At 45.9% G+C, this 22,342-nt stretch overlaps 3 protein-coding genes across 4 annotated transcripts; 2 read left to right on the top strand and 1 right to left on the bottom strand.

Moving 5' to 3' along the window:
- Window positions 1-4,645: 4,645 nt before the first annotated feature.
- LOC136491884 (zinc finger BED domain-containing protein RICESLEEPER 2-like) lies at window positions 4,646-11,383 on the top strand. The gene is made up of 2 exons (XM_066488091.1): window positions 4,646-4,858; window positions 10,157-11,383. The coding sequence occupies exons 1-2, from the start codon at window positions 4,646-4,648 to the stop codon at window positions 11,381-11,383; spliced, it is 1,440 nt and encodes a 479-aa protein (XP_066344188.1).
- A 1,100-nt stretch (window positions 11,384-12,483) lies between these two features.
- On the top strand, window positions 12,484-14,927 carry LOC136490582 (phosphoribosylglycinamide formyltransferase, chloroplastic-like). Of its 2 annotated transcripts, none has more exons than XM_066486786.1 (5): window positions 12,484-12,999; window positions 13,062-13,176; window positions 13,659-13,835; window positions 14,128-14,254; window positions 14,369-14,927. In XM_066486786.1, exons 1-5 carry the CDS (start codon window positions 12,651-12,653, stop codon window positions 14,480-14,482), a joined length of 882 nt encoding a protein of 293 aa, XP_066342883.1. In that variant the 5' UTR covers window positions 12,484-12,650; the 3' UTR covers window positions 14,483-14,927. The 2 variants fall into 2 exon arrangements, with proteins under 2 accessions (XP_066342883.1, XP_066342884.1); XM_066486787.1 differs by having other exon boundaries at window positions 13,065-13,176; window positions 14,369-14,926.
- Window positions 14,928-15,297: 370 nt separating this feature from the next.
- Window positions 15,298-21,586, bottom strand: LOC136490580 (serine/threonine-protein kinase SAPK7-like). The gene is made up of 9 exons (XM_066486785.1): window positions 21,237-21,586; window positions 21,037-21,111; window positions 20,826-20,927; window positions 20,641-20,694; window positions 20,455-20,547; window positions 20,059-20,151; window positions 16,154-16,258; window positions 15,945-16,043; window positions 15,298-15,872 (listed from the first exon to the last, which is right to left on the bottom strand). The coding sequence occupies exons 1-9, from the start codon at window positions 21,354-21,356 to the stop codon at window positions 15,534-15,536; spliced, it is 1,080 nt and encodes a 359-aa protein (XP_066342882.1). The 5' UTR covers window positions 21,357-21,586; the 3' UTR covers window positions 15,298-15,533.
- Window positions 21,587-22,342: the final 756 nt, after the last annotated feature.

Genomic DNA, 22,342 nt, shown 5'->3' with positions numbered 1-22,342 from the left:
GTAAAGGATGAAGCGAACTAAGCCGGCCTAGCGGCACGCAGCCAGCCCAACTGGGCAAGCCCAGTGTGTGCCAATGGTTTTTGCAAAAAATGTCCCCAAGTTTCTATCTATTTAGAATGCTACCATTTCTACTATTCATTTGAGTCACGTACTTTGCAATAAGAACTCTGTATTAGTGTCTATTCACAGTTTTCACCTTTTCTTCCTTCCCAAATGCAGAGCACGGAGCGGAGAAGCAGAGCACCGGCCAAAGCGTCGGTGGTGCTATCGTGAGGGCAACGGCACCGGAGATGGAGCAGTGCGCTCGCGAGCGTGGCGGAAATATCCACGGTGCACGGACCAGGCAGAGCTCCATGATAGCCTCAGCAGCAAGCGACCAGCGCGGATGACAGCGGGGAGCACCGGTGCGGAGAGCGGCGCACTCGAGGTACGCCTGGCGGCAGTGGGGGCCACACGCGGCCGACAGAGGAGGAAGAGGAGGGGCGTCGGTGCTAGCAACGCCCGGCCACGCGCACGGCGTGTAGAGACCATGACCGTGGTAGCGGGAAAGGCGCTCAGGAGGCAAGGCCGTGGAGCAGCAGGTGTCACGCAGGACCGCGGGGCTCGCGCGCATGAGGTAGGGCTAGACCAGCACGAAACCATGGACACACGTGCGCATGCGAGGAGCCGGGCCACGGCGCAGCAGGCGCGAAGGGATGCGGTCATGGTGCTTGGCGCGACGGCGGGCGCGCGTGCACGGGGAGGAGTGCGAGGTCGGGCGTTCTGCAGTGGCGAGAAGCGGGGAAGAGAGGGGCGGCGTAGCTGACGCTGGGGTGCAGGGCATGGACGCTGGGGTACCAAGCGGACGCCGATGCAGGACGTAGTCGGAGGCAAGGAAGAAAGGCCTATGGAGCTGCGATGGCTCGGCTGCTGGTGCTCTAAAAGATGGGCCACGCAGGATGTGTCGGTTGGCACGGACAAGACCGTGGCAGTAGAAAAATAGAGGGAGGGGAGTAGCGTGCCAAACATGGTCGGTAAAACTGGCCGGCCACGGAGGGCGTTGCGGTCTGCTGCGGGCGCAGAAGAGGAAGCGACGGAGGCAATCAGTGAGGAAGAGAAAGCAAGGAGCAACTCAGCAGCAGTCATCCAATAGGGCATCCCCGACCGCGAGAAAGCAAGCCCACGTGGCCTACTACGCTCGCCTAGTAGATCAGCAGCGCCAAGAAGAGATGAGACCGCAGAGGCAAGCAAGGACAAGCAAGGGCAGACAGACAGAGACATTGATGGTGAACGCACGTCGGGAGGAGAGAAAATGAGATAGGTCCAGGCGTACCAAGCAGGGAGAGAGAGGATGCAAGCAAAACAGTACACGGCAGCAGTAGGGACGACACAAGCTCCACGTGCTTCGGCACGACACAGAAGCAGAGAGGGGGAAAAAGTGCAAGCAATCGACTCGACTACGTGGCGCGACGCAATAATTTGGGTGATTCAAGTGGTCAGGACGGCAGCTGTCGCGGGTACGTTACCAATTTATCTAGGGACTAAAACGAGTCTATACGTAAACATAAACATGTCACTAGACCAAAGCTTTTCAACTGAGCGTGCTTATCAAAATAAACACGTGAATATATATATATATATATATATATATATATATATATATATATCATTTTATTTATTTATTAATGGATTTTATCTTATTTATAAAAGTTACTTTTTATGCTTAATCTAACCGAACAAACCATTTGCTAGCATCGTCGTTTGACATTTCTAAATTTCTTTACGCACTGAGTAATTTAACTTGGGCGTTTATTTGATTCCACCAAAGTGAGTCACACAGGATTCACTCAACGCTCCTCGTAGGCTTTAAATAAAAAATCCGAGAAACTCACTTTGAAAATTTTTCTTAGACCTAAATCATGGTGCTAAACGAGTTCGTAACACTAGGGGTATTACAACTGTCAAACCCGATTCTGTTTTCACCAGAACGAAGTATTGAAATAGAAACATGCGAGAGGTTTTTCCGCACGTTTCTGTTCATTTTCGTGCGTACACACATGAACTGTGCCTTAAGATTTCTATGGAATTATTAGAAATTTTTATTAGGCCAAATCTAACAGTATGCACCCGCTATTAACATACCGTTCGGACGGACGGACTCCGACCCGCCCATGCTAGTACGTGCCATCCACATGCGTGTGTTGCGAAATATCAGCCACCCGTTCCTCTCTCTCATCGCGTGTCTTGGAAAATATCAGCCACTGCTCCTCTCTCGTGCCTCCCTACATTCGCTTTCTCTCGCTCTCGCGTGCCTCTAGAGCTACACCTTCCATCTCTCTCTCGCTGCTGTTATAGAACCGTCAAATTTATAAGAGCACAGGTACAATGGCAGCTGCCAAGACAGTCGCACTTTTATACTTGAGCCCATATAAATCCGGTAGTCCGTCAAATACCACAAAGGGCCTCAAAATACAAGCCACATATAACCAAGATCATACATGATTTAGCATACACACGTCACATGTTACATAAGGTTCACAAATAGTCGACATACATCGAAATTCAAATATAATTATTACAACACGAGGTTCAAATTCGGTAGCGAAAGCAACATAGTTTTAAAAGCACATACACGCGCACTTAGTTCAAATACATGCCTGTTCCATGATCAAGTCCAACAAAAGCAACATACATAAGATACTGAAGAAGGCCTTGCCCGTGGCCTCACTCCTCATCCACAGCTAGAGAGAAGCAGTACTTGCAGTAACCATGGTACATTACACCATCTGCAACAAGGAGGAATAAATCCTGAGTACGAGGATATACTCAGCTAGACTTACCCGTCATAAACCAAAAATAAATTGACACTAAGGAGTATGCAAGGCTTTTGATAGTGAGGCTAGCTTGACAACATTTTGCATAAAAGCTTACTAAAATAAAATCATCCATTTTAATTATTCTAGCATCAAGTTAAAGAGAGGTATTTATTTATACATTTGCAACTATCCTGTAGCAAACAATTTATTTAGGACCTCGCCATCACATTAGTAACCATATCAAATTAATTGGGAAACAACATAACCATCATATTACTACGAATGTTGGAAGCTCATTCAAGTTTATCATTATTCGGGTGAGACAGTGATTTGAAACGGTTGTAACTATCTGGGCAGAAAATCCATAACACAAACCTAGGCCCACCAGCCACGGTAGCCTTAGATCACCTTTGGTACAATTCGGGAACAGTCGTGGGTTGATCTATGCCGCACACTCAGGGACTAACCGGAAGCTGGGATGTTCAGACAACAGTCTGCCCAAGGTCCTTCTGTGTCCCCGCACATACATCCTCTCCTGCAGTGTGCACGCCATCATAACAACTCCCAGCTCGAATTGAGCTACTCGACTTCATGGTCGGAACGACTTATCCTATCAGCTAAGTGAAAAACATCGTTCAATCTCGAACAAGGTCCAACAACGGTACCGTCTTTCACCGACACAGACGGGATCAACATAGCCAAACCTAACACCATATGCATATAAGATCCTGCTCGGTCTCCATTTATATAACACCACATGGTTATTTTTCTATGATAACAAATATAGCCAACCATGACCAGGTATCCACCTATAGCTCACAGGTGACAGGAAAATCACCTGACTTCTACCGTTCTAAGCATGGCTAAGCATAAGTTTCGATCCTAGACCTAAAAAGGGTAAGAAGGTATATTTCTGGACAAGAAAAATATATATGCATCGTATCAAACATAAAAGACTCAAAGTATTTTTAATAAGTCATGGGAGGCTTAATATGCTCCGGGGCTTGCCTTTGAGAAAGCTAGCGGGAACATGCTCCGGATACTCCAGCAGCTCCTAGACCTGTCCTTCCCCTTCTGGACCCTCTGGACCTCCGGTGGAACCTCCTCTCCCACCGTCTCGAGCTCCAATAGCGTCACTCCTTCCGACAATCCTATATGTATGAATACATGTATAAATAAAGGGGCTATTGCATTCTTGCCCCTATTTTGAACCCCAATTGTGATTTTACCCTTATTTTCTTCCACTTTGTGTTTTTACCCCCGCTTTTTCAAAATGAAGGTTCAGTTTACCTCTACTCCGAGAACAGCAGGTAACGATGTTAAAAAAGTTGACAGATGACAAGTTTGCCCTTCCGAATATTGCGTTTTTGCCCCTATTTCAAACCCCAATTGTGATTTTACCCCCACTTTTCTTCCACTTTGTGTTTTTACCCCTACTTTTCCAAAATGAAGGCTCCGTTTACCCCGATTCTTAACTCATTTATCTACACCCGGATCAAAGCAATTAAAAATTAACAAAAGCCCTGTAAAAAGACAAACTTACCCCATATTTCTTGGTCGTCTTTCTCAGGGTCGTCCCTCTCAACGCGTAGGCAGCGGGCGGTTGGGTGCGGCGGCGGTGGCGGCGGAAGGGCAGCGTCGGGCCGTCAGGCGGGCGCGGCGAGCGGGCGCGTGCGGCCAGGCGGAGGAAGCGGCGCGGGCGTGCGTGGCTTAGCCTGACGTGGGCACGCAGCCAGGCACGCGGCTCTTCTTGGCGTGGGCGCGCGCAGCCAGGCACGCGGCTCTGCTTGGTGCGGGCGCGCGCGGCTTGGCCGGTGTCACGAGCGCGCGTCTCGTGAAAGCAGCCGACCATGGAGCCAAAGACCCGCCTCTCTCTCAACTCTAGCGGATGGCTAGGTGCGGCGGCGACGAAAGGCCAACAGCAGGCCGCGTGCCTGGCTGCATGCCCACGTCAAGCTAAGCCGCGCACGCCCACGCCGCTTCCTCCACCTGGCCGCACGCGCCCGCCCAACAACCCGACGCTGCCCTTCCGCCGCCACCGCCGCCGCCCGCTGCCTGCTAGCGTTGAGAGGGACGACCCTGAGAGAGACGACCGAGAGATAAGGGGTAAGTTTGTCTTTTCATAGGGCTTTTGTTAATTTTTAATTGCTTTGATCCGGATGTAGATAACTGAGCTAAGAATTGGGGTAAACGGAGCCTTTGTTTTGAAAAAATAGGAGTAAAAACATAAAGTGGAAGAAAGTGGGGGTAAAATCACAATTGGGGTTTGAAATAGGGGCAAAAACGCAATATTCGGAAGGGCAAACTTGTCATCTGTCAACTTTTTTAACACCGTTACCTGCTGTTCACGGAGTAGGGGTAAACTGAACCTTTGTTTTGGAAAAGCAGGGGTAAAAACACAAAGTGAAAGAAAATGAGGGTAAAATCACAATTGGGGTTCAAAATAGGGGCAAGAACGCAATAAAAACATGCATGTATGTATGATATGATGCAAACATGGGACTGGTTAAAACATGATATAATAACAACGAGCTTATTAATTTAATTATGTTAAGCATGGTGGAAAATGTTATTATCCTCCTAGTCATTTTAATCGAGTAGGTGCATATCTCTTCACTAAAAATAAAAACATCACCACGTTCTAGCAACCTAAGGTACAACTCTTCATCACTCGTAAGTGATCTAAAACCTGCAGCTAGTAACTTATCTTAATTAGCTTAAGCAACTATTACTGAGCCAAAACTTATACAAAGCAAACAAAGCAAGATAAAGCTAGACAAAGCAATTATAAGTAAGAAAAGCTAACTGCATACAAGCAGTTGAATCTGAGCACAACCAACTACACCAACAAATTATATACGTCACAAACATGCTAGAAAAGTATATGGTTGGGCCCAAATAAATTATATATAAGCCTTTCTTAATTTACTAAGTTAGCAAGATGAAATAGAGAACTACTACTTTCTGTGCACAGTAAATTCTGGGAAAATTACAGCAACCTAAACATGCTTCCAAGAGTCCACTGTACAAATTTCATGCCTTTTTAACAAGTATATCATCCTCTACAAAAATGACAAGAAAATAGGCTTATAACAACTTAAATAAGTTCATCATAGTGAAGAGTGTCAAACAATAGATTTCAGAATTTTCTTGCATCCAACATATCACCAGGAAGCTATGGAAATTATTTCATACATAGAAGATACATATATTAGCTATACTCATTTTTACATGAAAACAAGCATTATACCAAGTTAAATCAAAACTTCACAGCAAAAGCATGCATACTGCAGATTCATTATTTTTCCTAGCAAGTATATGACAAAACAAGACCAACAAAACTAGAACCACGAATTTTGGATACTTCTAACTTGAGTTATGCATTTAACAAGATTTCATAATATTAAACAATTATAATTCAAACAACATACAAAACTGTAGCACACAGCAAGTTTTATATTTTTATTAGATAGAACACTCCAAGATATTGGTTTCACTCAAATTGGACTCTCATAGCTCAAAATGTGGAGTTTACAAGACTAGCACATTTTCTTCACACAAGGGAGATAACATCACATTTATCACAAGTTGCAACAAGGTATTTATTATTGGAAGAAAGATGAGGGAAGCATATTCATGCACAAACCAACAATCATGATGCATACTCGTCTTATTCGTTCTCACAAAATTGCTAGCCTAAGGTGGCAATAACGTTCTATTTCGGTGGCATAACATGTACTCTCGCGATATATAGCTAGTCGTCAGCTATATTTAATCTACGCATTTGTGATTAGTGTACCTGCAGAAAATTCACATCCCAGCCCACCCCAACATACATTATCATTTACCAATATAGATAAGTAGCACCCATGCGATTCCATGATGCATGGACAATAGAATTTTGCGGCCTATATATTATAGTACTAAGGGTTTTATCCCACCCTGTTGCAGGTAAAGGTTTTGGCCTACTGAAGGTGGCGACTAAGTGTTGGTGGGCTCGGCGACTCCGTATTTATTTCTCATCTATATACTTTTGTTGGAGGATGTCATTCAAGCTAGCAACGTATTTTAACTTATGATATTGTAAGCATTTCAAAGCTATGTTATTTTATCTAATTAGATTTGAACTCAGTATGTATTATGGATTTGTCAACTCAATTGTAATATTATTTTCGCTGTAAACTCTGTGTACGTGATGTGGATCTGCTTAATCTATTACGGTCTTGGTTGTGATGTGGATTTACTGAGGTCCTTCGTGACACTCAGCGGACTACTGGGTTTTATCTAAATGAAAGTGTGTGCGCGCCAACGTGTTAGCAGGGGCAGCCGTACTTGATCTTGTATAAATGGGGCGTTCTACCACAGCTGCGGCGCGGGCGAGCGTCTTGGCACAGTGGCCTTGGAGTGGCCTCAACATGAGCGGGCCACTGCGCGGAGGCCCGAGCGACCCTCGACATGGCGGCACAACAGCGCCGACAACCCCAGTCATGGGTGGACCAACGGCAGGCCCTACACCCGTGAGTGGCTCCCCGGCGGATCTAGCTCTCTCTCCCAGTCGTGCGGGCGCTGCCTCCTTGCCGTGTCACGCAGCCGCCACCGCCAGCCCACAGTCTACGAGCGTCGCCGGGCCGCTACCTTTGGTGAACTCCGCACGCTGACGAACTTCCATTCTCCCAAGCGGCAAGGAGATGTTGCGCTGCGCTAAAAGCACATGTTGCAAGAGTATGTTCCAAATGTTTCATCTGTTTCAGTCTAATGTTGCAGCCTATGTTTTCATGTTGCCATGTAAGTGTTTTATCTGGAAGTTGCATATGTTGAAGTGGCTATACGTGTATGTTGTAAGTGTATGTTTCAACTATTTCAGAAATATGTTGCAAGTGTTTTATCTGAATATTGCATATTTTACAGTGGCTATACACATATATTGCAAGCTATGTTTCATATGTTTTACATATTTCAGACGTATGTTAGCAAGGAATGAGAAATGAGTGTTAGGTAAAGACGGTCCCGTGTGCATGTGCAAGCGTGCGTAGGCGCGCCAGTAGCAGGCACATGCGGACGCATGTAGCAGGTGCATGCGGAGTACTAGAAAATCTCATGCTTGTAGTTGGGGTCCACGACAATGACCGGTTGCAGCTCGCGTGTTTCGGTGACTATGGGGGTGTTCGCTGGTCTAGTCCGGCTGACCAGCCGGCTGCTCCTCCTCACAACAACCAACTAGTTTCAACCGCTACAGTGTTCCTCTCTCACAACAACCAGTCAGTTTCAGCCAAGTTTTAGACCAGCGAACGGGACCTATGCATCAATGGAGACTGGCGCATGTGGGCACGTGTAGTAGGCGCGTATGGCAGCAGCATGCATAGCAGGCAGGGTAGCATACTTAGGCGCACAATGGCAGCAAGCGCATGCGGGGCAGGTGACAGCAGCATGCGCATTAGGCAGGGTAGGCGCGAGCATCCGGATCGGGCTAGAGGCGTCCGAGCGCTAGCCACGCTGTTAACATAATCATAGGTGAAGAAATCATCATTCATACCTGACCTAATTTAGGTAATGAATCCATCGGGTATCTAGGTTTTGGGTACTCTTGCTATGTCTACCCGCGCCCGTGGATCAGTAGCTCGTTCTCTTCGTCACGCTCCGCAGTCCGCACAGCAAAGATCTCAAACAAACCGAATAGAGCGGGAAATCCGACGATCGTGTGACCCATGCAGTGGTTGGCCCCAACTATACTTGGCCATGCAGCCCGAGGCATGACGGCACGGCACGAAGCACGTTTTTTTAGCTCGACACGAGCACGGCATGACCCGGTTACATGCGGGCCCGGGCTGGGCTGGCCCAAGGCTACAGGCCGTGCCTGGGCCGCTGCTCAGGCCCGTGGGCTGGCACGGCATGGCCCGGCTTAAGTCAGCCGGCCCGGCAGCGGCCCGGCCACCCTCCTCCTCCTCCTAGCCTCCTCATTCCACTCCTCCATCCTCCCCTCCTGACCTCCCCATGGCCCACAGCATTGCACGACCCACACCCACGGCCGTGGCCACACCCCCTCCTCATATATAAGCTCACACCGTGGCCGCGGTGGCCACACCCAAAAACCCTAGCTCATTTCACTCGCTCGCCTGTCGCCTTGCCTCGCTGCTCTCGCCTCACAGTCTCGCTCTCAGATTCATCCTCCCCGACTTCGGTGAGGTGACCTCGACGATCCGCCTACCGCCGGTGAGTAGCTTCCTACTCCTCCTACCTAATCCCCTCCCTGCTCCCTCTCTGGCCTCTGCCTCTCCCTTCTCCCTATCCCTATCTCCACTCTAGATCTCGATGACTATGTGAGTTCATGTCCCGTCTGCCCCTCCTCCGCCGCTCGCTGTCCTTCTAACTGGTGTGTCGTCTTCTTTGGGTGGCCCTCGTCTTCTTCGGCACCGACCTCCAGTTGCGCAGGTACATCCCTAACCCTAACCCTAACCCTAACCCTAACCCTAACCCTAACCATAACCCTAACCCTAACCCTCCTCTTCTTCCATTGATGAATGGTTTGTGTCTTTGTGATCTATTCTGATGTACTGTTTTCCTCCTCCATGTCTTTACGTAGGTCGGTAGCCGATGCGTCATCTTCTAGCTGTGGCTTAGAGCGAGCAAGGCGGCCACTCGCACTGTCAAGGAACGAGGCTGGAGAGGCGGCCATGGCCGATGAGGATGGCCTCCTGTCGGTTGGCCTGGCCCCAGAGGGCGAGAACGATGATGACACTTGAGCCGATGCTGCTGCGTTGTTCGATATCGATCTTGGGGACAGCTCTGCTGCTCCGATCGATGTGGACGTAGACGGTGGCGAAGGGGGGACGACGACTATGAACTCCAATGGCACTGGTCCTTCGGTTGCTGGTATAGGTAACACTAGTAAGCGCAAATCGCCTGTGTGGGTTGATTTTGAGGAGATCTATGAGGTTATTAATGGTTCTAGAATTTGCACCAAGGCTGTTTGTAAGATGTGCATATCTACCTTGTCTGCTAGATCTTCTGCTGGCACTAGTTACTTAAAAAGGCACAAAAATCATGTAGGATTAAAACTGATCAACGTGCTAGGGTTCAATCTAGGTTTTCATACAATCCTGATGGTTCTGTTTATAACTGGGATTATAAACCTGAAGTTGCTAGATCTGAATTATGTCGTTTAATTGCTAAGCTTGATCTGCCTTTAGGAATTAGTGAGACTGATGCTTGGGAAGAATACATTGTTAGAGCTCATAATTCTAGGTTTATGAAGGTCTCTAGACAGACCACCACTAGAGATCTTAGCAAACTTTTTAATGAACGAAGTAATATAATTAAGAACTGTGTGTTGTTTGGTGCTTCTTCTGTTGGTCTGACATCAGACATTTGGTCTGGTAATGCAAAGGAAGACTATCAGTGTTGTTGCTCATTATATGACTACTGACTGGGAGTTGCAGAAAAAGGTAATTGGTCTCCGCTTGATTGAGGTAAAACATACTGGTGACAATATTACAGAAAAAGTTGCTTGTGTGATTGAAGAATTTGGTTTGCTTGACAAGGTGTTCTCTGTTACTCTTGACAATGCTTCTTCCAATGCTAAGGCTATGGAAATATTGACACCTATGTTTGCTGGTTATCTGGGTTCTGAACTTGCACCTACACCTTCAGATCCTAATAAGGTTAAGTATCATCTTGTGCATCAATGTTGTGCTTTCTATATTATTAATCTGATAGTAAAATCTGGCTTAAAAAGGTTTAAACCTTACACTGAGGATTTCAGAACTGCTATTAACTTTTTGAATTCATCTAATCAAAGGATTGCTTTGTTCAAGAACTTTTGCATTGCTAAGGGTGTTAGACCTAGAAAGTTTGATTTGGATATGGATGTTAGATGGAATGCTATATATCTTATGCTTAAACACCTGCTTCCATATAAGGATATTTTTTCTGTGTTCATTAATTCCAACTATGGCTCAACGTTGTTAACTGCAAGTCACTGGTATATTGCTGATAAAATACTTGAATTCCTGGAAGTTTTTTCTGACTCCACAGTCACTCTTTCTGGTGTTTACTATCCAACTAGTCCACTTATTCTGCACCATCTGCTAGATATTATAACTCATTTGCATGAAAGTTCAAAGGATCAGAATTTGTTTTCTATTATCTATCCTATGAAGCTTAAATACCTAAAATACTGGAAGGACATACCTTTGCTGTATTCATTTGCATTCATTCTTGATCCTAGAGGTAAAATGAGAGGTTTATTTAATGTTCTTACCATAATGCAACAAAAAACTGGTTTTGACTATAGTTCTTATTATGGTATTGTGAAAATTAAAAATTTCAAGTTGTTTAACAAGTATGAAGAAAAGTTTAGTGCAGCTAGGTCTCAAAGGAGGGCTGCACATCCTACAAGCATCACAGGTAAGAGGAAGCATGCATGGGGAAGAATTTTTGGAGGCCCTGGAGCATCTAGTGTTGTTGGACCTTCCTCTGCCTCTGCTCCCAGTCCTTCTTTATCTACTTCTGCTGCTGCTTGTGAGCTATCTGCTTATCTGGACAGCGACAATATCACTACATATGAGGATGACTTTGATCTACTTCTCTAGTGGCGTGACCATAAGCTAACATATCCAGTGCTTTCTATCATGGCTAGAGACATTATGTCAGTTCCTATTTCAACAGTGTCTTCAGAATCTTGTTTCAGCTTGACAGGAAGAATACTTGAGGAGCGGCGTCGTCGACTATTGCCTGAACATGTGGAGATGCTTGCTTGCATAAAAGATTAGGAGCTAGATGAAAGAAGACTGCAGCATGATGTTGACAACCAAGAACTGGTAGACTCCTTCGAGCATCTCTATCTTGATGAAGATGCATCTACTTCTGATTCTGGGGCTCTTTCTGTTACCACATCTGCATCTATGGCTTTTGCATCTGGTGGTTGAGATTGAGAGTTGAGATTGAGACAGTGAGATTATGAGACTTGAGAGGTGAGCTGAGAGCCTGAGACTTGATTATGATTTGTATCTGTGATGTATCATGTAAACCTTTGAACATGTTTAAGACTTATAAGAGTTGTGCTGCACTCTTTTTCCCTTTCTGGGGTTTCTCACAAGGGTGAGTTTTACCCAGAAAGGTTTTTAATGAGGCAGCATTGCACACAGCTCAGTTATCCTTTTAATTTTCTCTTGTTCTCTGTGTGTATGGTTTTGGTTTTAGTTTGAAGCTCTTCTGGAAAAAAATACTTTAAATTTGAATACTTCTTGAGATGAATTTTTTGATGTGTTTTTGAACCCTATGGGCCTCGGGCTGGCACGGCCTGATGATTTGGCTGTGCCTACTAGGCCGGCACGGCACGGATTTAGGCCCACAGGCCCGTGCTTGGGCTGTTGGCTAGGCACGAGGCCCGCAGCGGCACGGCACGGGAGGCACGGCGTGCCGTGCCGGCCCGACATCCTCCGGGCCGTGCCTGGCCCGTGCCCAGGCCGTGCCGAGCCGGGCCGGCCCGATGGCCAAGTATAGCCCCAACGTAGCCCAAATCAGACGAGACGCGGGCCGTCGGCTCGCCTTCCCCGCATCCCGGGCGAGACGACCGTCCCAGGCCGTTCAGTATTGATTGGACCAGGCCTACGGGCTACGGCCCATGTCGTATCGCCTTTGCGTTGGGCAGTTCTTCCTGGTTCCAGCAACAAAGCCTTTCCGTTCCGTGTCCAAGATTCTCCTTGCAGTCCGCCCCGACTCCGCCGCCGCCGCCACCCGCCGGGGCGCAACCTGCCCTGCTTCCCCTTCAGTCTTTACCCCATCCGCCGCGCCCATTCTGCCTGCCGCCTCCTGCTCGCGCGCTTACTGTAGCCGCAGCTTTCTCCACCCTTGGCAATGGAGGCCGCGGTCGCCCACGCTCCACCTGCTCCGGCCCTGCGCCGCTCGCTCACCCTCAGCCCCACGCCCTCCGTCCGGCCGGACCCAAAACCCTGGCAGGGGGTAGTGCTCTCGGCGAGGCGCCAGTCGAACGCCGTCAGGTGCGAGCGGTTCCGGCGCCTGGAGGCGCGCCTGCGCGCGGCCGCCGCGGCGCAGCCGGGTGGTGCTGACGCGGCAGCGGCCGGGAGGAGGAAGCGGCTGGCGGTGTTCGTGTCCGGAGGGGGATCCAACTTCCGGGCGATCCACGAGGCCGCGCTGGGCGGGGCCGTGCACGGGAATGTCGTCGCGCTTGTCACCGACAAACCAGGTGAGGGAAACTGCACCCCCGCGAAGCTGCCCACGCTGTGAGCGGAGGCTAAAACTGCGTAGCAGGTTGCGGTGGTGCGGAGTATGCCAGGAGCAATGACATTCCTGTGCTCGTGTTCCCCAAGTCCAAGTCTGCGCCCGAGGGGATTTCGGTTGCTCAACTGCTGGATACCCTGAGGTTGTTTCCTGCTTATTATACCTGTCTCTGATTTTCTTGTATCAATTTCAGTTTAGTAATAACTCGGGTGAAAAGTGTCGCTCAGATTAATTCACGCTTTCTTATGTTTGTTTATGCCAGTAAAATAGACACACAGTCACGCTCGGCTACATGTACAGATACTTTAGCTAAGTTCTGCCAAGTGATGATTATGTTTCTGCATAATTAGAGATGTTGTTACTTCTGTGAATCCTCTATCTATCTTTCCGCTGATATTTGTGCCTTAAACTTTAGCACAATGTTCAGTTAGAATAATACTATGAACAAGTTCATCATCAAGTGCCGCATTGTTACATGGACTTACTCTTGACTGTAGACACTATGTGGTCTGCTTTGTTCTCTCTGGCATTGGATTGTGCTAATATCTGGATTTATCTTGTGTATTGTAAGATATGTTTTGTCTGACTAGTGAAATAAGCCTCTTATATTTACCTTTGAAACAGGGGATACAGTGTAGACTTTGTTCTTCTTGCTGGTTACTTGAAGCTTATACCTGCTGAATTGATCCAGGAATACCCAAAGTCCATATTAAATATTCATCCTTCTCTCCTTCCGGCATTCGGAGGCAAAGGTTTTTATGGTTCAAAGGTGCATACAGCCGTTATTGCCTCTGGAGCAAGGTAATTTACAATTCTCTAGCATGTCCAAGTAACTGCATGTCTCCATTTACAAATGATATAACCGTCTGCCTATATGATACATTCACCTGTTGATCCCCTAATAAAACACCTGTATGCATGAACCTGTGTAATTTCAAGGAACATAGCACTACATTTTGTTGTAACACACTTCTTGAATTGAATTTAAGCGTTTTAAAAATTGATACGTGTGATGGATGGCTCATAGAGAAATGCCCAATTATTTTGCATGTCAAATGTGACTTCTGTTATTTGACAACAATTGTCTGTTCAGATACTCAGGTCCAACCGTACATTTTGTGGATGAGCACTATGATACTGGGAAAACGTTAGCCCAGAGGGTTGTGCCTGTGTTTGCGGATGACACACCAGAGTTATTGGCTGCAAGAGTCCTTCATGAGGTAAGATTTCAGCCTTCTAGCCTGAGATAGCTCCAAGCTCCTTCTGCACATAATTGAAGTTAATCTGCAACCAGAAGTATTGATCGTTTAGTTGATTTGAAACTTGCACCTCAGGAGCATCAAGTTTATGTTGAAGCAGTTGCTGCTTTGTGCGAGGACCGCATTGTATGGAGGGAAGATGGTGTCCCACTTATCAAAAGTCGGATAAATCCTGATGTGTACCTCTAATTGACATTACTAGCACCATTTTGAAGCAATAATGGAATTTGTTGAGCCCCTGCCACTTCTCCAAGGCAAGGGGTACTTAATAGTTGACGTAGGTTGATACAGGGCAGAACTTAGTTGTCATCGAAACATTCCATGCGTTGGAAGTGGGAAACAAATTATTCCAAAAAAAAAAGTGGGAAACAGTGTCCAATAGACTGCAGTATGCATTACTGCAGGAAACAAGGTTGGATTTTACCTTGATTTGAGATAACTACCGCGATTGCATTATCCTTCAGGAATTCCTTTTTTCACTGTCTGGTGTTTAGATGAGCAAATCTTATAAACGATTACTCGATCTTGTGATGGTCTTTTATTGATTGAAGGTCTTTTTAAAACAAGGGGGCCACCAAACAGTGTGTTTTGCCTTGTCGTCCAGGAATTCTTTATTATTGTTCGTGATGTTTAGATGAGCAAATATATAAACACTCCCTGGATCCTATATTGGTCTTCTATTGATTGAAGAGCTCTTTAGTACTTGACAGTTGACACGTCACTTGTTATATTATTGTATGATTGTCGCCCCTCTGAAGTGACCACGAATTTACTTAAAACTTAACTCGCATAGCAGGAATTCTAGTGATTTCTATTTTCTACCGGAAAATTCTTGAAGGTAGGCATGACTTGCTTTCCGAAATCATATTGACAATCTGCACATAATGATTTTGTAAGAGTTCATAGACATTGTGTTGTTGTCGTTGATGCTTTGTCATAGTCAATGTGATCATCGTCACCGAGTGAACAGACAAATACAGCATGCAGTTACAACCGGAGTATGCTCATTGCTCAACGAGATGTTTTATTCCATAATTATGTTCCCCATGGTGGCTTTAATCAGTCAATACAAGGGCAATGTTGGAAGCACTTGAATAATTTACACTGTTGCAGCTTGCGGCATCACAGGGGAAAAAAATGAAAGAAAACTTGGAAAGATGACCACAAACTATCAGGCCCATCATCAGCTGCTACCACAATATCTCCTGTTTGGGGTTTCCTCTCGCGCCGGCGAAAACCCTCAGCTGATATGAAACTCCCCGCTGGCGTGAACTTGCTTCACCTGTTTGTCATACTCGTCTTCACCATCCTCTTCTTCCTCATTTTCTCCGTCTGGTTTCTTGCTGTCCTCCTGCTCGTCCTCCGCCGCCGCCCAACCAAAGCCAGCCACGGGGGTGGAGGAAGGAGGCGGCGTCCGTGCCTTCTCCACGATCTTCATGATCTCCTCCACGGACTGGACGGAGTAAGTCGGGGCGCTGTTGTCTTTCTTGTAGTACATTGCCTGTGCAGCTTCTGTGAGCTCTCTAGGCAGGTTCTTCAGGAACCAGGGGTGGTTCCTGATCTCCCTGATTGTTATTCTCTGCATGATTTTGGAGATGTAATTAAATCAATGAACCACTTAAGATGATCCTAAGTTTAAATATATGGGTACCTTTGCAGAGTTTGCAACAAAAATTCTAGAAAGCAGTTCCTTGCAATCTTGGGATACGTGCACATACTCTGGTATTTTGTATTGGATTGACATGATCCTCTATGAAAAGAAAGAATATACCAAGAATAACATTAAGAGACAAGAACTTGGGGTTTTAGATTGCTTGTTATTAATAGAGAAAAAAAAAAGAGAAGCTCTGAAGTTGTTACCCCAATTGTCTTTCTGAAATTCTTTGGGTCATCTGGGTCCTCAAAAGGGTAAGCACCGACCAGCATCACATAAAGGGTGACTCCACAGGACCACACATCGGCTGTCTGTACCATCAATCAGATGTTGCAAATATGTTAAGGCAAAATAAATAAACAAATATAAAAGCAATGACAAAGCGGTAAAGTTTGAACTAAAGAACATTTATTGCCAATAGGATATTAAGATGCAGTTATGGTTATCAATACGAGTTTTAGAAGGGTTCCATATTCTATTGAGGCACAGGCCTCTAATGACAAGAACACTCAAAATGATGATTGGAATTCTGGATATTGTGTGGGATGTTCTGAGACTGAATTTCTACTGTTAGTATTGGGTACATGTAATTTGCTCACTAAAAGATGGCATACATCATTCAAGTGGTCTTCATAGTAGACAAAACCTCAGCTATGTTACATTTGTAGCAAATTTCTAAAATGTACGGTATGAGCTTTCATAGAGCAAAACAATACAATTGGGGTGAACATTTGACCTGCATCAACCCAGCTAAATAAACAAGAAATAACTTCCAAAGAAAAGATAAACAAGCAGTGATATAAGGCTGTGAAAAAATTCAAATTGAGGGTTTGTTATTCCTCTAATGGTGATATTCTGAGGACAGATAAAATATGGCGTCAGAGTCTAGTTTGGTAGCTGCACGTCTTTGAAAACATCAGTCCTAAAGTAGTTAAGGAGTTTAGGGCAATATAAATAACTGAGGTTGTTTTCAACTCCATACAAATGAGTTATCAAACTGAAACTGCTGATCCAGGAACTGTGCAGGGAAGTCAAATTCACTCAACACAAAATTAGGTAGACTTGGAGATAATAAAGACTGTGAATACAATCTTTTAATGTGAAAGCAGACAGAGAACTTTATGAAATAGGAGTGGGCGCCGTATGGTTGGACAGATCAATGCCACTGTGATCTTTGCATAGTCTTGAAGGGATGTTCTCGAAATCAACCAAACAAAAACACAATGAGCTATCTATAGTCTCAAAGGCATCATACTGTTTCTGACAAGCAAATGCAACCAATTTTGCAGTGCTGGAAAGGAGAAACGCAAGCAGAATAGTAGATTGGCATGGTTTGTTGGATAGCAATAGAACAAAATGCAATCACTGTTTTCCGGTACTGACAATGAGAAAAAGAAAAAGGGAGAGTAGAAAATAGCTTCAAAGGACCACAAGAGGCCAAATAGCAGTTCAGTCTAACATGACTGCTTGAAAAGGATTGCACTTGAGGGCCTCTTGTGATAAACATCAATCAGTTAAAACCATGATGGTAAAATGGCTACGAAAAGGACATAAAGTATGAATTGAACCTCTAAAAAGAGAACTTGTTGTGTGCTATCCCAAGTTCCCAACCAACTTGTCACAAGGATGGATTCACCTAATATTTTCTTGTCTGTTCCTTTCAAATTCCTAAATGACGGAAAAGTAAAAAAGTTCTTCTGAATGCTGCATGCTCCTATTTACAAAATGGTAAAGTGCACTTTCCAACCCTCAGCTCGCGCCGAAGTTCGATTTTCAACCTTCAACTATGAAACCGGTTAAGAAACACCCTCCAACTATAAAAACCAGACAAATTTGGTCCTCGGCTGGTTTCAAAAGCGGTTTTCTATTTTCGAGAGGCGCCGAAATTCTATATTATTTTTTTGAGCATCTTAACGTCCTCAAATGAAAAAAACTCAAAACTACAAAGTTATAGATCTCATTGAGAGCTACAACTTTGGTATAAAAAGTATTTTAATTTAACTCCATAAAAATAATATATTAGTGCTCTAATGCGGCAAGCGCTAGTAGGCGATTATTATGGTGCTGAAATTTTATATTATTTTTTCGAGCGTCTTATTGTCCTCAAATGAAAAAAAAAATTAAAACTATAAAGTTGTAGATCTTACCGAGGTCTACAATTTACATATAAAAAATATCTTCATCCGATATCGTATCGAAGGGTTATGATTTTTCAAAAGTTGAATCTTGTCACGCGACAAAACAATACTGCGGCGTGACGAGACTCAACTTTTGAAAAATCATAACCCTTCAATACGATGTCGGATGAAGATAATTTTTATATGTAAATTGTAGACCTCGATGAGATCTATAACTTTATAGTTTTATTTTTTTTCATTTGAGGACAGTAAGATGCTCGAAAAAATAATATAAAATTTCAGTACCATAATAATCGCCTACTAGCGCTTGCCGCATTAGAGCACTAATATATTATTTGTATAGGGTTAAATGAAAATACTTTTTATACCAAAGTTGTAGCTCTCAATGAGATCTACAACTTTGTAGTTTTGAGTTTTTTCATTTGAGGACGTTAAGATGCTCAAAAAAATAATATAAAATTTCGGCACCTCCCGAAAATAGAAAACCGCTTTTGAAACCAGCCGAGGACCAAATTTGTCCGGTTTTGGTAGTTAGAGGGTGTTTCTTAACCGGTTTTATAGTTAAAGGTTGAAAATCGAACTTCGGCGTGAGTTAAGGGTTGAAAAGTGTACTTTACCCTTTACAAAATGACACTTCCTCGCCGTTCACTGATCTTCAACCTCACTCAAATCAAGTAGGACTTATGAACAATATCTGTATCTACAGAATATCACGCTTTCTTCAGCCGAGCTAACTTTCTTCCAGGCCACAATTTAATAAAGCAAATGGAACGTACAGACTACAAAATCTTGACCGCTAATCTGGTCCAAATCCGATGAACCTAAACCTTTTTCCCACCTTCGGTTGTGTAGCGTGCAGGGAAAGCAGGTGGAGCCTGCATCGCCATCAAGCATGATATCTGATCGCCGGAGAAACAAGAAAATGTGAATGTCCAACTCGCTTCACACGAGAAGGAACATACATATCCTTCCATGATCTCTTTATGCTTTTTCAGAATGAGTTCTTTTTTTCAACTCAACCCACTGGGGCACTACATTAACACTACTCTACTCCTAATTCCAACAGTACCAGATCGCATTAGCTGGGAATCTAGAATCTAACTGCAGCCTCTACAGGAGCAGCGGCAACAGGAGCTTGTGACACTGACGCTCACACTATGTGAGAGTCAGCATGGTCTCCGGGCCCCATTGCACAGCCTGTTCGTCCCGAGCCCGGCCAGAGCACCAGCACCACTGTCTGCATGCAGCCTGCCGCCTGCGTACCTGAAGCCGAATCACACGGCGTGCGCACTGCGATGTCCCGAATCACGATGCTCGCTGGGGCCACTGCTCAGTGGCAGGAGGCTGTGTCTGCCCGGCCACGGGCAAGCAAATCTCAATCCCGGACAAATCCCAAATCCCATAATCCGCCAGAGCCCAGAGATCTCTGGGCCCCGGGGCCCACTGGTCGATGGACTCTACAACGTTCCGGGTTTTCCACGAAAGGTTGAGCCCGGTCTATAGACATGCACTAACTCCAGTAATTCTAGTTTTCTCATTAGTCAAACTATCTAATTAAGATTTGAACAAATCTATAAAAATAATGTTTATGACATTAAATAGTTGTGCTATTGAGATATATTCAATAAAAAACTCTAATAATACTTATTTTATATTATATCATAAATATTGATATTTTTTGAAAGAAAAAATATTGATATTTTTAGACTTGGCAACAGTTGCACTCATGCGATGGGCCCACATGCTGACACTAGTGCGCTCGCCTATAGACCTGGTGTACGGACACTCGGGGGGGTGGCATTGAGACCCCAGACCCGCGTTACGTGGACTCCACGGGGCCGTCACGTGCTCGTACGCAGGCTCACGACAAGCGAGACAGGGTCGTCACTGCGACCGGGGGCCCACTTTGCCGCGTCTCAGTCTCAGGGGAGAGAAGAGAATCTGACGGGGGGGGAGTGGCAAGCGAGACTGACCTTGCCGTCGTATTCCCGGCGGGAGAGCACCTCCGGGGCGATGTACGCCGGCGTTCCGACCGTCGACTTGGGCTTCGAGTGCAGCAGCGACGACTGCAACCAAAAGGATCACGGTGGAGAAGAAAGGCGTCAGTTAGTGCGAGACGACCAGCAGTCTCTTCTTGCTTGGTTCAGTGTTTCACGAAAGAGAAAAGGAACAAGTTTCATCAGGCAGGCAGAGAAGCATTTTCGGGTGAGCAGCAGAGCAAGCAAAGGTGGAAAGGGGGCGCCTTTTTTTTTTTTTTTGATAGAGAAAGGGGGCGCCTTTTGACGGAAAGTTCGTGTGTTTTTAGACTGGCCTTAGAAGAAGAAAATCAAGGAAGACGAAAAGGCCGTAGTTTGGAGGTTAGACAGCACCTTGGAGTAACCAAAGTCGCAGATCTTGAGGCAAGGCGCCGGGCTGCCGTCCAGCAGCGTGTTCTCCAGCTTCAAGTCTCGGTGGCAAATTTGCTGCAAATCCACGAGAAAAATCTCGCGTTGGACACTTCTTTCTTTGTTTGCTAATAAAAAGGTCGATCTTTTTCCCATTCTTACTGCACTTACCATGAAGTGGCAGTAGCTGACGCCGCAGATTAGCTGCTGGAAGAAGTACCTCGCCTGCAAGGACAGCACAGCCAGCAGTCAGCTAGCCCAGCATTCACACGAATTTACTAGCACAAGAAATCCCATCCCCCGACATGGGTTACAGGTAGCCGCGTGATTCGGGCAAGTTAGTAACCGATCCCCACCTCGTCTTCGCTGAACCTCCCGGCGTTGCAGATCCGGTCGAACAGCTCGCCGCCGGCGGCGTACTCCATCACGATCGCCAGGTGCGTCGGCGTGAGCACCACCTGCAGGAGGAAACGAACTCTCGCACAAGCTCTTCTTTTTGAGGGAAACACAAGCTCTTCTTCACCAGCAACATAAATAAAAGAAAAAAAGATGGCATTTTTTGCCCACCTCCTTGAACCGGATGATGTTGGGGTGCTGCAGCGAGCGGTGGTTGATGATCTCCCTCGCCACATTCTCGTCAATCTGCAAACGCAAACGAGCGATTCACATGTCAGGAGGACCGCCCTGAATCTCACGCGACGCGAAGCATCGCCGTGCAAGAACTCGAGCCGGGCGGACGGAGCATAGTCGGTTCCAGAGCGCCGGACCTTCTGGCCCCGTGGGATGTACTTCATGGCAACGAGCTCCTTGGTCTCCTTGTTGCGCATGAGCCGCGCCACGCCGAAGTTGCCGGCGCCGATGTCCTTGAGCAGCTCGTACTTCTCCATGGCTCCCTTCGAGGTCGTCGGGGCGGAGAGGACTGGACCGCGGCAGCTGTCTGTCTGATCGATCGGGCGGCCGTTGGGGTTGGGGTTGGGGGGCGGGTTTGGAAGCTTCGCTGGGGTGGGGTGGGGTGGGGTGGGGACTGGAAAGGCGAGAGGAGGGGGAGGGAAAGCGCGGAAGGGGAGGATTCGAAGCTTGAGGAGGCGGCCTCTTGCTCGCTCGTCCGGTTCTTCGCTGGGACGAGTTGGACACCTATCTATGGGTCAATGGGTGGCAGCGACAGCTGAGGTCTGAGGAGTCTGTTTTTATTCGGTGATTGGTTTAGCCCTGTTCCACCCTAATTTCTAAAAAGTTGCTACAGTATCTGTCATATCAAATGTTTACGGTTCGTGCATAAAACATTAAATGTAGACGAAAAAAAAGCTAATTGCATAGTTTGGTGGAAAATTGCGAGACGAACGTTTTGAGCCTAATTAGTCCATGTTTGCACACTATTTACCAAATAAAAACGAACGTGCTACAGTAACCCCAAAATCCAAATTCGTACAACTAAACACAGCCTTAACACAGCTTCGATCGCCATGGTGTGGCGTTCTTAACTGTTTCACGAATTATTTTTTCTCCAAATGTTTAATCGCAGTTTGAACCCTTGGTTTCTTTCAGTTTGTGCTACGGTCCTTGCGTGCTCTGCTAAGTTCTTTTTTGCTGATTATTTATGAACTTTATTTATTTAAAACAAAAAACAGGCACACCCACCGTTCACCACTGTGAGAAACACGGTACGTCTCCGAGAGAACAGAGTGGTATTTTTTAGAAAGAATACGTAGCCGCAAATGCAAGCGTCTATGTTAAGGCCCTGTCAGTTTGAACCCTTTGTTTAAGCTAAACTAGAATCTAGTGGGAGAACTTCCATGTCAGAATTTTAACTAATTAATTAAGATATGTTCATATCACTGGTGATTACTGAATTGGGCAGAATTGAGCTTCCACT

Source organism: Miscanthus floridulus, chromosome 11 (genome assembly GCF_019320115.1).
Source record: "Miscanthus floridulus cultivar M001 chromosome 11, ASM1932011v1, whole genome shotgun sequence".
In the NCBI taxonomy this organism is placed as follows: domain Eukaryota; kingdom Viridiplantae; phylum Streptophyta; class Magnoliopsida; order Poales; family Poaceae; genus Miscanthus; species Miscanthus floridulus.
Note: the sequence above shows the minus strand (reverse complement) of the source record. Positions and strands in the feature narration are given on the sequence as shown.